Source organism: Anolis sagrei, chromosome 10, assembly GCF_037176765.1.
Source record: "Anolis sagrei isolate rAnoSag1 chromosome 10, rAnoSag1.mat, whole genome shotgun sequence".
In the NCBI taxonomy this organism is placed as follows: Eukaryota; Metazoa; Chordata; class Lepidosauria; order Squamata; family Dactyloidae; genus Anolis; species Anolis sagrei.
The window spans coordinates 11715286-11731558 of NC_090030.1; the positions used below are offsets into that span (position 1 = coordinate 11715286).

At 42.4% G+C, this 16273-nt stretch overlaps 1 protein-coding gene across 1 annotated transcript; it reads left to right on the top strand.

Annotated features, from left to right (window-relative positions):
- The first annotated feature begins 4250 nt into the window (after window positions 1–4250).
- Window positions 4251–12776, top strand: LOC132763161 (putative P2Y purinoceptor 10). The gene is made up of 2 exons (XM_060756551.2): window positions 4251–4428; window positions 10434–12776. Exons 1-2 carry the CDS (start codon window positions 4424–4426, stop codon window positions 11470–11472), a joined length of 1044 nt encoding a protein of 347 aa, XP_060612534.2. The 5' UTR covers window positions 4251–4423; the 3' UTR covers window positions 11473–12776.
- The last annotated feature ends 3497 nt before the right edge of the window (window positions 12777–16273 follow it).

Sequence of the window (16273 nt, forward strand, 5' to 3'; positions counted from 1 at the left end):
CTTCCCAGATGATATCAGGTGGTGCTATACTGGCTAAATATTAGATCGGCCCCTCCCTCCTGACTTTCTGAAAGAAAAAGTAAGGACCTGGATCTTTGAGCAAGCTTTTGAGAATGCAGCGGAATAAATAGCATGGAACTATGAATGATGAACATGGAATGGCCAGACTGGATAACGTTTTTAACAAGATGACACCGACGATTATATGCTTTAACGGTTTTTATTTATGTTTTATATTGTAATGTTGATTGTTTTTAACGGCACTTTTATAAATGCTTGACATCAAATTGTGCCAATCTGTAACCCACCTTGAGTTGCCATATGGCTGAGAAAGGCGGGCTATAAATATCGTAAATAAATAAATAATAAACAGTATAATTTCTCTGGCAGTTTAGGGTGTAGACATCCTGTGATAATGCGGCATGTCTCGTTAAGAGCCACACCCACTGCTTTAATGTGGTGAGATGTATTTCACACTGGGCAAGCGTATTCAGCAGCACAGTAGCAAAACATCACTTCTGGTGTGAGAGAATCAGCCATCTACAGAGACGTTGCCCAGGGGATGCCTGGATGTGTTGCTATCTTGCGGGGAGGCTTCTCTCATATTCCCCCTCAGAGCGCCTCGCAATCGGCAACAATCTGATGCCTTTCAAGCATAAGACAATATCAACTCAAAATACAAAACAACACATATACAAAAATTAAAATGAGAATGCATGACAAAACAGTATTAAAAATCAACAATATTTAAAACCAGCTTCATCTCATTGCCATCATCAAAGTTGGGTTGTTGTAGGTCTTTTCGGGCTATATGGCCATGTTCTAGAGGCATTCTCTCCTGACGTTTCGCCTGCATCTATGGCAAGCATCCTCAGATGTAGTGAGGTCTGTTGGAACTAGGAAAGTGGGTTTATATATCTGTGGAATGACCAGGGTGGGACAAAGGACTCTTGTCTGTTGGAGCTAGGTGTGAATGTTTCCACTGACCACCTTGATTAGCATTTGATGGCCTTGCAGCCAATCTTTTGTTGAGAGGTGATTAGATGTCCCTGATTGTTTCCTCTCTGTTGTTTAGCTGTTGTAATTTTAGGGTTTTTTTTTTTTAATACTGATAGCTAGGTTTTGTTCATTTTCATGGTTTCCTCCTTTCTGTTGAAATTGTCCACATGCTTATGTGCTTATATGTTTAGTCCACAGGCACTAACAAGCCACACCAAACAACTTCCAGGCCATCAAATGCTAAACAAGGTGTTCAGTGGAAACATTCACACCTAGCTCCAACAGACAAGATTTGTTAATTACCTCTTAACAAAAGTTTGCTCCAGGCACAGTCAGCCCATTGTATGCTAATCAAGGTGGTCAGTTGAAACATTCACACCTAGCTCCAGCAGACAAGAGTCCCTTGTCTCACCCTGGCCATTCCACAGACATATAAATCCTTTTCCTAGTTCCAACAGACCTCACTACCTCTGGGGATGCTTGGCACAGATGCAGGCGAAACGTCAGGAGAGAATGCCTTTAGAACATGGCCATATAGCCCGAAAAACATGGGAAAAAATACTTTTCTTGGCCACCACTTCCAGAATTCTCAACTAGCAGGTCAACTAGCAGGAATTCTGGAAATCACAGTCCAAAAAAGGAACTCTTCCAGGGTCTGACGACCACCTTTGATTCTACCAGCTATAAGACCTTGGCGTTGGGTTGGAAAACCTGAGCAAGATGTGAGATGAGAGTTGAGAGCACAGGGCTGAGCGCGTGACTCGGTTGCAGAGATGGCAATCTCACCCCGGCGGGAGAAACGGCTAACATGTTCCCCCTCTGCCACATCCTCTTCTCCACCTGCAAGCTGAGCATGAAATGTCTGACATGAAAGCCAGAGAACAAAACACCACTCTGGCTAAACAGACCACAAGATGGAAAGAAGATGAGTCATGTAAGCAAAGTTTCATTAAGGGAATGCATACAGTGGCAAACAGCACTGGCTCAAAACTTTTTGTGAGCTATGGCAATCCTAAAACAACTGTATCTTATGGTTTCCTTGTCAAGATTTGTCTTCTGAGGCCGAGAGAGTGCGACTTGACCAAGATCATTCCGTGGGTTTCCATGGCCAATCAAGGATTTGAATCCCAATCTCCAGAGTCTGGTCTCAAAATTTGGAAAAGAATCTGAGAAATGTTTTGTTGAAGGCTTTCATGGCTGGAATCACTGGGTTGTTGTGTATTTTCTGGGCTGTATGGCCATGTTCCAGAAGCATTATTTTCTGACATTTCGCCTGCATCTGTGGTCAAGGTGGCAAACATTATTAATTAAGAGCTTAAAGAGGCTGCAGCAGTTTGCTCTTGCTTGAGTGTACAGAGAAGGGCAAGATTCATTCCCATCCTCTTCTAATTGAGTGCAAATTACTGTATATACTCGAGTATAAGCCTAGTTTTTCAGCCCTTTTTTTAGGCTGAAAAAGTCCCCCTCGGCTTATATTCGAGTCAAGATTATTTATTATTTTACCCTGTTAGAAATACATAATAAATGTATTATTATTATTGTTGTTGTTATGATCATTCTACTTTATTATTGTTTTTATTACTACAGTTATTATTTTACTATATTATTACTGTTATTATTACATTTCCATTATTTTACTCTATTATTATTAGTAGCAGTATTATTACATTTATTATTTTACTCTATTTTTATTGGAAGGATATGCAAGCACATTTACATTGAAGAAGGCTAGAATAATGGTTTAATCAGAGTTCCACAGTCTTACCTTAAATTATATTTTTATGTAAATATTCAAAACATTTAACCTACTGATGCCTCAATTAATGTAATTGTATTGTATCTATTTTTATTTTGAAATTTACAAGGAGCTTCTGTATTTCCCACCCTCGGCTTATACTCGAGTCAATATCATAGAATCATAGAATCATAGAATCAAAGAGTTGGAAGAGACCTTGTGGGCCATCCAGTCCAACCCCATTCTGCCAAGAAGCAGGAATATTGCATTCAAACCACCCCTGACAAATGGCCATCCAGCCTCTGCTTAAAAGCTTCCAAAGAAGGAGCCTCCACCACACTCCGGGGCAGAGAGTTCCACTGCTGAACGGCTCTCACAGTCAGGAAGTTCTTCCTCATGTTCAGATGGAATCTCCTCTCTTGTAGTTTGAAGCCATTGTTCCGCGTCCTAGTCTCCAAGGAAGCAGAAAACAAGCTTGCTCCCTCCTCCCTGTGGCTTCCTCTCACATATTTATACATGGCTATCATATCTCCTCTCAGCCTTCTCTTCTTCAGGCTAAACATGCCCAGTTCCCTAAGCCGCTCCTCATAGGGCTTGTTCTCCAGACCCTTGATCATTTTAGTTGCCCTCCTCTGGACACGTTCCAGCTTGTCAATATCTCTCTTGAATTGTGGTGCCCAGAATTGGACACAATATTCCAGGTGTGGTCTAACCAAAGCAGAATAGAGGGGTAGCATTACTTCCTTAGATCTAGACACTATGCTCCTATTGATGCAGGCCAAAATCCCATTGGCTTTTTTTGCTGCCACATGACATTGTTGGCTCATGTTTAACTTGTTGTCCACGAGGACTCCAAGATCTTTTTCACACGTACTGCTCTCGAGCCAGGCATTGTCCCCCATTCTGTATCTTTGCATTTCATTTTTTCTGCCAAAGTGGAGTATCTTGCATTTGTCACTGTTGAACTTCATTTTGTTAGTTTTGGCCCATCTCTCTAATCTATCAAGATCGTTTTGAATCCTGCTCCTGTTCTCTGGACTATTGGCTATCCCTCCCAATTTTGTGTCGTCTGCAAACTTGATGATCATGCCTTCTAGCCCTTCATCTAAGTCATTAATAAAGATGTTGAACAGGACCGGGTCCAGGACGGAACCCTGCGGCATATGTTTTCCAGTTGTTTTTTCGGTAAAATTTGGTGCCTCGGCTTATATTCAGATGGGCTTATACTCGAGTATATACGGTACTTCTGCACTTTGAACTCAGTTTACAGCAATTGAAATAAACTGGAGACAAAGGTGGACAGTGGAAGAAGGATGGAGAAACCGGGACATTTTAACATCAGCCTAGGGATTCGGCTGATGGGATTCACTGGAATTGCCCCAGCCAAAAAAGGCACTATGGTGCTTGTGTGCATATATCTGGGCTAGACGTTGGTTGCTTGCTTCCGCCTGACACTAACCACCTCAGCAGTGTCCTTACTCACATAGATCCTCCTGTATGTAAACAAGGCTGCTGCGGTTAAACTACCGGGCAAATTCACGTGGCCTTTTTCAAACTTCCTGTTAAGAGAACCTGGCTGTACAGCTATGATAGCAGCTGCATATCGTCTGGCATTATTTCTTGCAAGGTGCTCCGAAAAGTGTGTTTCCACCTTCCAGGATTCATTGTTGCTGAAGCCGGATCATTCCAATGAGGTAAGGCTTTTAATTCACATTGTTGACTTCCAGTCCAGAAAAAAAATAATGTGTTGTTGAAGGCCTTCATGGACAGAATCACTGGGTTGCTGTAAGTTTTCCAGGCTGTCTGACCATGCTCCAGAAGCATTCTCTCCTGACGTTTCGCCCACATCTATGGCAAGCATCTTCAGAAGTTGTGATGATTGTTGGAAATGAGGCATGTGAGCTTTAGTGAGGCCATTCCACAGATATATAAACCTCATGTACCTAGTTTCCAACAGACCTCCCAACCTCTGAGGATGCCTGTCATCAGGCCCGCAGCCAAGATTTTCATCCGGAGGGGCTGAGTTTGGTTCGGGGGGGGGGGGGGCGAGTCTGAGTGAAAGAGGGTCTACCTTAGCAAACTTTTTGTATCAATACCCAATACCACCATGCATATGAGATATATTGAGCATGGTGATCAGATCATGATATGAATAAACATAACAGTTTAAATAATGTACCAGTAAGGTCTTTTCGCAGACCACCGTGAGAATTTCTGGGAGGCGGGCTGAAGCCCCCAAAGCGCCCCCCCCCCCCCGGCTACATGCCTGCCTGTCATAGATGTGGGTGAAATGTCAGGAGAGAATGCTTCTGGAACATGGCCATGCAGCTTGGAAAACTCACAGCAACCCAAAAAATATTTAGTCTGTTGTCATTAATCGCCATCAAGTCGACTTTGATTATGGTGACCTTATGAATGAGAGACCTCCAATATTTAGTAACTATTTTGTAAGGATCCATATAAAACACATCTGCACTCTAAAACAAATGCAGTTTGATACCACTTGAACTGCCATGGCTCATAGGTATAGAATGAGTTGTAGTTTTAGAAGGTCTTTAACCTTTTTTTGCCAAAGTACCTGTGTAAGTTCTTATCTCATAGTTCCCTTCACCTGACCAAACTACAAAAGCAAAGATTCCACAGCATTGAGTCAGGGCAGTTCAAGTAGTATCAAACTGCATTAATTCTACAGTGTGGATGCAACCAAAGTTTGATTAGTTGATTTGACAACTGCTTGGGCAGATGAATTTAAACAAAAAATACAAACATGTCAGAACTAATTTTTTGCCTGCTGCACCAGTGATTAGAACCCAAATGAAGAGGTCTAAATATAAGAAATAGCATTGGAAGGAGCTCCTAAATGCAGCAGAGTCTCACTTTTCCAACATAAACAGGCTGGCAGAACATTGGACAAGAGAAAATGTTGGATAATAAGAAGGGATCAAGGAGAAGCGTATTAAATGTCAAGTTATGATATTATTTTACAAATTAAGCACTAAAACATCATGTGTTACAGCAAATCGACAGAAAAAAGCAGTTCAATACATGGTAACGTTATGTAGCAATTACTGTATTTACTAATTCAGCACCAAAACAGACAAGAGTTCTTTCTTTCTCCCACCCTGGACATTATTCCACAGGTAAATATAGACTCCACTTCCCTCACCTGTGGATCCGGGCGGGAGGCAGAATGCATTGGATAATACAGAACGCTGGATAAGCGAAGGTTGGATAAGCGAGACTCTACTGTAGACTCTACAGTACAGTACTGTAGCTTTTAAGCAGAGGCTGGATGGCCATCTGTCAGGGGTGATTTGAATGCAATATTCCTGCTTCTTGGCAGGGGGTTGGACTGGATGGCCCATGAGGTCTCTTCCAACTCTTTGATTCTATGATTCTATGAAACTGTCTGACGGTGGACTTGATCCTCATGGAAAGCAATGAGCTGTCCTTTGTGAATGTAGACAAAAGTTGGCAAGACTCAGAGTATTTTAGCAATTCATTTGTTGCAATGGAAATGAGCTGATTCGGAAGACTTCTGTGAACATGTTCACCTCTTTGAGTCTCAGCAGAAACTCATCCTCCTGGAGTTCTAATTCAACATCCAAACCATGGCAACTTGCTGTCTCTTAATAGATGTTTAGTGTAATTTAAAATACCATCCAAAAAGTGCCAAAAATACAGGTTTTAAAAATGAGGAACAGTTAAAAGAATTGCCAAAACGTTTCTGGTAAACAGGTGGTGCAATACCAGCTAAACAGTATAATTTCTCCAGTGGTGTTGGGCGTAGACATCCCGTGATAATGTGGCATGTCTCATTAAGAGCCGCATCTCACCACGTCGTGGTGAGATGCGTTCCACACTGGGCATGCGTATTCAGCAGTGAAGTAGCACAAAGCACAAGGGCAGATGTATTCACTATGTCTGGTTGTGATCCTGAGTTTGTGCCAGTCAGCTTTCATATGATATTATTTCTAGCGCCCACTTTTTGTTTGATAACCAAGCAGTACTTCTTATAAGTCAGAGTATGGTCCTGAGTGACTCCCAGGTATTTGGATGTGCAGCAATGCTCCAGTGGGAATCCTTCCCTGGTAATCCTCAGAGCTTGCGATGCTTGTCTGTTCTTATGACAGTGTTTCTCAACTTTCCTAATGCTGAGACACCTTACATTTCCTCATGTTGTCCTGACTCCCAACATAAAATTATTTTTGTTGTTACTTCATAACTGTCATTTTGCTACTGTTATGAATTGTCATGTAAATGTCTGATATGCAGGATGCATTTTCATTCACTGAACCACATTTGGCATAAATACCCAGTACGTCCAAATTTGAATATTGGTGGGGTTGCGGGATAGGGATTGATTTTGTCATTTGGGAGTTGTAGTTGCTGGGATTTATAGTTCATCTACAAGAAAAGAGCATTCTGAACTCCACCAACGATGGAATCAAACCAAACTTGACACACAGAACTCTCATGACCATCAGAAAATACTTGAAGGGTTTGGGGGGCATTGACCTTGAGTTTTGGAGTTGTAGTTCACCTACATCCAGAAAGCACTGTGGACTCAAACAATGATGGATCTGGATCAAACTTGGCACAAACACTCAATATGTCCAAATGTGAACACTGGTGGAGTTTGGGGGAAAATAGACCTTGACATATGGGAGTTGTATTTACTGGGCTTTATAGTTCACCTACAATCAAAGAGAATTCTGAACTCCACCAACAACTGAATTGGTCCAAACTTCCCACACAGAAACGCCATGACCAACAGAAAATACTGGAAGGTTTTGGTGGGCATTGACCTTGTGTTTTAAAGTTGTAGTTCACCTACATCTACATGGAGTATTCGTGCCAAGATCTGGACCAAACTTGGCACGAATACTCCATATGCCCAAATGAAACAATTAAGGGCAAAGTACAAGTGTACCACGCTCCCGGTGGCACAGTGGGTTAAACTGCTGAGCTGCCAAACTTGCTGATTAAAAGGTTGGCTGTTTGAATCCAGGGAGCGGGATGAGCTCCTGCTGTTAGCCCCAGCTTCTGCCAACCTAGCAGTTCAAAAACATGGAAATGTGAGTAGATCAATAAGTACCGCTCCAGCCACATGACCTTGGAGGTGTCTACTGTCAGTAGACACCTTGGAGGTGTCTACTGACAGCATCGGCTCTTCGGCTTAGAAATGGAAATGAGCACCACCCCCCAGAGTCGGGCATGACTGGACTTAATGTCAAGGGAAACCTTTACCTTTACTTACAAGTGTTCATTGCAGCTTTATTCCCAAAGTCCTACATTTACTTCTACATTTAATGCAGGAACATTAGGTCTTTCTCTCATTCTCTATGTGTTTCTCTAGTGTTGCCCAGCAAACTGCTGCACCCTCTCTTAACTTGGGTGGTTCTTCCTTATTGATAACCTTTGCCACCATGACCACACTGTGCTTAGACACATGTGTCCCAGTTTCAAACTATGAAATGTTGGAGATTATGGTCAAATGGATGCATATGTGACACAAACAGCATGCAAGCCTTTTTGGAGGTCCATATTTGTTAAGTTTTATATTATGGAAGATGTATGATGAGGCGATAGCTGAAAATAGCCCCAAGTGCACACACTGGGTAGATTTGCCCAGCCAAATGGCTACCATCCACCTCCAAGGAGATGTTCACTTGCCATCTCCTCCCACTGCTGATTCAGCTAAACTCAGCATATAGCTTGCAAACTTGAAACAAGAAGGGAGCTGCCTTTTTGGCACCGGAAACCCTTTAAAGTACTACAGATCTGTTTTTGAATGGGTGGAGATATTACAGTCCATGCCAAGCCTTAGGAAAGAGAGAATAAACTTCTAAACAGCTACAGGGAACATTTTGTGCTGCTGCTCAAAGCTACCAAACCCAAAAGGTTAGGCAAGTTTGCCAGAAAGAGAACCGAGAGCTTTCACTCTAAGGGCTCTTTTGCACATCACAATAACAGCAATACAGTTCTACTTTCACTGCAATGGCTGCATCCTAAGGGAACTTGGACTTGCAGTAAAGGATATCTCATCCAGATTGTTTGACTGTGTTGGTGCTCAATGTTTTGAGAAAATACTGGAAGGGTTTACTGAGCATTGACCTTGAGTTTTGGAGTTGTAGTTCACCTATATCCAGAGAGCACTGTGGGCTCAAACAATGATTCACCTGGACCAAACTTGGCAGGAATACTCAATATGCCCAAATGTGAACACTGGTGGAGTTTGGGGCCAATAGATCTTGTAATTTGGGAGTTGTAGTTGCTGGGATTTGTAGTTCACCTATAATCAAAGATCATTCTGAACCCCACCAATGTTAGAATTGGGCCAAACTTTCCTCACAGAACCCCCATGACCAACAAAAAAGTACAGTATTTTCTGATGGTCTTTGGCGATCTCTCTGAGACACCCTCATGACCCCTTCCAGGGGTCCCACCCCCAGATTGAGAAACGCTGGTCTATGTACTATCTGTCTTTGTTGTTAATTGTACAACAGTTTGCCATATATGTATTCTGTAATCCGCTCTGAGTCCCCCGCTCTGAGTCTGGGGAAATAGAGTGGAATATAAATAAAGTATATTATTATTATTATTATTATTATTATTATTATTATTATTATTATTTGAAACACAACAAGATGAGTCCACAGCAGATACTCTGCCGGCTGTTGAATTGGATCACACGTCGGACACTTCCCAAGTGTCTAGGACTGTGTGATGTATCGGCAAATGATGTGTGCAGATCCCAGTAAGGTGGCCTTCTGCAGCTGGTAATTTTGTCAGCGCCAATTGTGTTTAAGTGCAGGCCAAGGTCTTTAGGCACTGCACCCAGTGTGCCGATCACCACTGGGACCACCTTTACTGGTTTGTGCCAGAGTCTTTCCAATTCAGTCTTCAAATCCTCATATCATGTCAGCTTTTCCAGTTGTTTCTCTGCAATCCTGCTGTCACCTGGGATTGCGACATCGACAATCCATACTTTGGTTTTTAACATGATTGTGAGGTCAGGAGTATTGTGCTCCAAAACTCTGTCTGTCTGAATCTGGAAGTCCCAGAGGAGTTTGGCGTGTTCATTCTCTGTAACTCTTTCCAGCTTGTGATCCCACCAGTTCTTTGTCGCAGGCAGATGGTCTTTGTGGCACAAGTTCCGATGAATCATGTGAGCAACGGTGTTGTGCCTCTGCTTGTAGTCTGTCTGTGCGATCTTCTTGCAGCAGCTGAGGATGGGATCTATTGTTTCATCTGCTTCCTTGCAGAGCCTACATTTGGGATCTGTTGTCGACTTTTCAATTCTGGCTTGGATGGCCTTGATTCGAATGGCTTGTTCTTGGGCTGCCAGAATCAGGCCCTCCTATGTCTCCTTTTTCAGAGTCCCATTTGTGAGCCACAGCCATGTTTTTTCTTTGTCAATTTGGCTCTCAAGTTTTCCCAGGAACTGTCCATTGAGAGCCTTCTTTTGCCAGTTTTCTCTTCTGCTCTGGATTGTGTTTTTATGGTATTCCCTCTTTGTCTTTTGCACTTTAAGCAGTTTACTACTCTTGACTTCCCTCAATGTTGGTTGTTGTTGTTGTTGTTGTTGTTGTTGTTATGTCAAATTCACACCGAATGTCTTCCCCAAGATGATGGTGATATATTTCATCAATAGTGAAAATTATAAACCTTTTGCCTCTTTTCTTCTTCTTTTCAGGGGGTCCAGAGACGTCATGCTTCCAGCTCACCTTGCCCTTAACAGGAGTGCAGGTGTGCCGCTGTTATCAAGCACAGGGGCAGAACACTATAATTGCAGTGAACCAACTGACAAATTCCTGCATTCCCTTTATGCAGCCACATATACGATCATATTCATCCCAGGACTCCTGACAAACAGCATGGCCCTGTGGATTTTATGCCGCTTCATCAGCAAGCAAAACAAAACTGTCATCTTCATGGTGAACTTGGCCATGGCCGACTTCATTCATGTTCTCTCCTTACCTCTCCGGATATATTATTATGTCAATTACAAGTGGCCTTTTGGGAGGTTCCTTTGCCAGGTCTGTTTCTACCTGAAGTATCTCAACATGTATGCCAGCATAGGCTTCCTCACCTGCATCAGTGTGCAAAGATACCTCTTCCTGCTCTACCCATTCAAGGCGAAAAACTGGAAGCGAAGGCATGATGTGGCCATATGTGTTGTGCTATGGGTTGTGATTGGAGCTGCTTGCCTGCCATTCCCACTTTTAAGAAGTTTTGAGAAACCAGAGAGTTGCTTCACAGATCTCAGGATCAAGCCAATTGGGGGCAAGGCCCACTCCATTGTGGTGGTCATGGTGGCTGAGATTGTTGGGTTCATCGTCCCGCTTGGCATCATTGTGTATTGTACCTGGAAGACCAAAGCGTCACTCCAAGAACGCCGCATCCTTTTGGAAAGCACCATAGAAAAGCGGAAAGCGTTACGGATGGTTTCTATGTGTGCCACTGTGTTCTTGGTGTGTTTCACACCTTATCACATTGTCTTTTTCTTCTTCATGATGGTTAAAGAAGATGTCATCCAAGACTGTGCCTTGAGCCAACCCATCCTGTACCTTCACCCTTTTTGTTTAAGCCTTGCAAGCCTGAACTGTTGCTTGGATCCCATCCTCTATTTCTTTGTGACATCGGAATTCCAGGGCCAGATACTGAGGCACAGCAGCTTGGCCATCCGGAGGCGACTGATGAGCAAAGAAAGCGCTTCCTCTGTTAAAGAATAATTCCAGCTGGATTGGCAATTGGACAGAGGACCATAGAAAAGGATTCTAGCATGTCTGGCCTTTCATCCATGAAGACCATTGTCTGCCCGGGTTGGCAACACTTCTCCTGACTTTCAGATGGGAGTTTTTGTTAGACTTACTTGGAAATGTTGAAATGGCAGGGAGAAGGTTTTAGGAAAAGAGACAAAGAGAGTTCCTGAGGTCTGGAAATGCACGGGCTTATTTCCAGCTGGGACTCTGGAGTGGAGCTGTGTCCAAAAGCAAACCAGAGCCCCGATAAAGACGTTGACTGCCCTTTTATACCCTGTAAATGCAGGCAAACAAAGAAACATGCTTCTACATACATTGACATCATTCTCTGCATCACTTTAGCATCACAGGAATATCAAATTCTATCTTCCAACATACAAAAGGCATGTCTCTGTATTTCTTTCTAAAGAGCAGCATACAGCTTACAGCTTACATTCATCAACCAAGGGGCCTACTTTGACTTGTCAGGAGGGAGAGATAGGCTCCTTACTTAGCTATAGCCTGGGCTCGGTACCAGTCTCTGTATCAATAACATGACCCCTTCCTGAAATGTTCTCCTCCCTCTTGCTGTGCCTGGATGTAGCTTGCTTGTCCTGTCAGCATTCTTTCTAATACAGAGAGAACTTGATTTTTCTATACATTTCAATGCTTGTAAAGTACATACAATTTATACATAAATCAATATCTATTTTTCCTATATCTCCCCATCAATGTCAGGGTCTCAATGTGAGAACTATTGTGGGGTGTACTCAGAAGAAGTTTCTTCAACAGGCCAAAAGAAAATCTCTGGAAGATTTAGGAGCCCTACCTGAAGATGCGAGCAACTGGAGCTCCTCTTTGCTGAATGCAGATCTTCTGAATGCATCTATCCCACCCACTGGAGTGTTATGGAGATGTAAAAGTGTTATGCGTTCTGTAAAAGTTGTGGTTATTTTTTATGTTTTCCATCAAATTGCCATCAACTAATGGTAGCTCTCCAGGAACCCTGCTCTATCAAGTCTTGCTGTGGCTTCCTTCAATGAATCCATCTGCTTGTTGGGTCGCCTCCTTTTTTCCTAGTGTCTCCTGCCTTACTAGTTTTGCAGGCTATTGTTATTAAAGCAGGGTTCACACAACCCAGAGATCCAGTTGCTAGAACTGTTCTAGTCAGGACTAACAATACCGTTTTGGTTTTATCTAACTGACTGTCTGAATTTTCAGCAATCCATCCATAAACTCATATGTTGGTATTTCCATAAACATGTTTTTGACCAATAAAAGAGTTTAGATCAATGGTTCTCAACCTTCCTAATGCCATGACCCCTTAATATAGTTCCTCATGTTGTGATGACCCCCAACCATGACATTATTTTCATTGTTACATCATAACTGTAATTTTGCTACTGTTATGAATTGTCATGTAAATATCTGATATGCAGCGTATATTTTCATTCACTGGACCAAATTTGGCACAAATATTCGATATGCCCAAATTTGAAGACTGATGGGGTTGGGGGGATTGATTTGTCATTTGGGAGTTGTAGTTGCTGGGGTTTATAGTTAATCTACAACCAAAGAGTATTCTGAACTCCAGCAATAATGGAATTGAACCAAACTTGGCACACAGAACTCCCATGAACAACAGAAATTACTGGAAGGGTTTGGTGGGCATTGACCTTGAGTTTGGTGGGCATTGACCTTGACCTTGTAGTTTACCTACATCAAGAGAGCACTGTGGACTCAAACAATGATGGATCTGAACCAAACTTGGTAGGAACACTCAATATGCCCAAATGTGAACAATGGGAGTTTTGGGAAAATAGACCTTGACATTTGGTAGTTTTAGTTGTTGGGATTTATAGTTCATCTACAATCAAAGAGCATTCTGAACCCCGCTAACGATAGAATTGGGCCAAACTTCCCACACAGAACCCCCATGCCTTGAAAGGACTTGCTGGTGTGAGCCTCCCTCCAGCCTCACACGCTCTCCCTTGCTCACACATGCACACATACTGCCATGTGCCGAGCACGCCTGCTCTCCCCACTTGGAGCCTCAGAAACAGCCCTCCCCTTGAATGAGAGGCCAGCCGAGAGGTTGATCAATCACAGTGGAGGAGAGCTTTTGGTGGGAGGATTCACCATCTGTTTCCAAAAAGGAAGGGAAGGAAAGGCAGAGAGATCTTCAGCCTTCTCTGCCAAAGGAGTTCCTAAGACTATTAGAAATACGTTTTTGGTGGTCTTTGGTGACCCCTTTGAAACCCCCACATGACCCTCCCCCGGGGTCCCAACCACCAGGTTGATAAACACTGGTTTAGATGAATAAAATAATAGTTTTGAAGAAAGAAAGTAGAGGAGTACTGCTATCCATGGATTGGTTGGATCTTCTTGTGGTCCAAGGCACTCTCAGAATTTTCCCCCAACACCACAGTTCAAAAATCTACCCAGCGATTTTTCAGATCTACATCTAATCTAAAAAGAAACCCCGAAACATGATTTTAATGACCATCTGGATTCTTGTGTAGATTTTCCCCTAATATACATATTTTTCTATGCATAGATTTTCCATTGCTGAATTAGGGGAACTGGGGAATTCATTGGTTTGAATGACCAAATTAGACCAGTTTTGAGCCATGTTTTCCCACCGCTAGCAATGTATACATTGATCCTGGGTTTAATTGCAAATTTGTAGGAATATGTTAACACAAACTATTGGTAACACGAACTATTTTGATAACACAAACTATAAAATAAGACATTTGGGAAACAGAGGAACAGTACTTTTCACACCCCACAAATATACAACATAATATACAACATAATATTCTGCTTCTTCTTTTTTCTTCTCAAAAGGCATAAGAATCTTCTTTCCACCTCCAGGTGCATCCTGTGCGTAATATTTAACGGCTGATTGTTGCCAAGACAAAGTTATCTCCTTGCTTACATGCCCCTAAAAAATGAGAAAAAAAGATGAAATTACCACAACCGCAGTAGATGGAAATAACCTTTTTAAAAGATCAGAAGTTCCAGATAATAATCAAAACCACTGATTTATTTATTTATCGTGTCAGAAGCAAATTGAGAATACAGTTATAATGTGTTTAAAACACAAGTAAAGTTAAAAACTTGGCATTATACTAGATGTTCTTTGACCAGAAGCCGGATAGGGTGCCTCTGGGGCTGTCCTAAGATCCTCCATTATGTATGTGGCAGGGCTCAGGCTGCATTGTAGTACATGGTTTGTGGTTTTCTCTTCTCCACACTTGCATGTCGTGGACTCCACTTTGTAGTCGCATTTCCTAAGATTGGCTCTGCATCTCGTGGTGACATATCACAGTCTGTTCAGTGCCTTCCAAGTCACCCAATCTTCTGTGTACCCAGGAGGGAGTTTCTCATCTTGTCTCAGCCAAGGATTGAGGTTCTAGGTTTTAGCCTGCCACTTTTGGACTCTTGCTTGCTGAGGTGTTCCTGTGAGTATTCTGTAGATCTTAGAAAGCTGTTTCTTGATTTAAGGCATTGGTGTGCTGGCTGATTTCCAAAGAGAAGATAGGATGGAGATATCAATGCCTTGGTCCTTTCATTACAGGGTGCTACTTTCCGATGGATGTCAGGTGTAGCAATATTGGATAAATAGTATAATTTTTCCAGTGGAATTGGGTGTAGACATCCTGTGATAATGTCTCATTATGAGCCACATCCACTGATTTGAAGAGATGTGTTCCACATTGGACATGAATATTCAGCAGAGGAGTAACCAAGCGCAAGGGCAGATGCCTTCACTGTGTCTGGTTGTGATCCCCAGGTTGTGTCAGTCAGCTTTCGTATGATATTATTTCTGGCACCCACTTTTTGCTTGATAGCCAAGCAGTGCTTCTTGTAAGTCAGAGCATGATCCAGAGTGACTCCCAGGTATTTGAATGTGCTGCACTGCTCCAGTGGGATTCCTTCCTAGGTAATCCTCAGAGCTCAAGATGCTGGGCTCACTGATGTTAAACCACTGACGTCTAACCCATGAATGTGGCGGTCAACTTTGCTATCTATTTAATTACGTCACTTTTATCTATCCCATATCAGCCCGAAGGTGACTCAGGGCAGTGTATGAATCGGCACAATTAGATGCCATATAAAAATACATACATCGGTTAAAAGCAAAAACAAAAACAAAACAACAACGGTACAATACATTTAAAAACTAAAAGCAATAACAATAAATATTATAAAGACTATGTCTTCTTGTTTCAAATCCTAACCAGGGCTGATCGTGCTTAGAGGACAAGAAGTTATGGGATCTGGTACCTTTTGTGATGTTTAGGTTCTTCTGTACATATCTATATAAATAAAAATGTAATGTTCGTTTGTGGGATTAACATAACTCAAAAACCACTGGATGAATTGACATGAAATGTGGACACTACACCCCTAACAGACCAACGAGTGACCATCACTCATCAGCCCCTCCCAAAAAACAGCAGAAAGGACTTAAAAACCCCAAAAGAGCTAAATGACTATACAGTGCATGTGCGAAAATGACAATGCCTAGCATTCCCTTGACCAGGCCCTTTAGGGGAGGAGGATGCGCCAAATGCACTGAAAGGTTGCTTCTCCTTGGATTTCTTTGAGAGCATCCCAATCTGTACATATTTCCTATTCCTTGACTGCAACTCCCAGCAATCCTCCAGATAGATAAGATATATAGATTAGATCAGTGTTTCTCAACCTTCCTAATGCCACGACCCCTTAATACAGTTCCTCATGTTGTGGTGACCCCCAACCATAACATTATTTTCATTGCTAC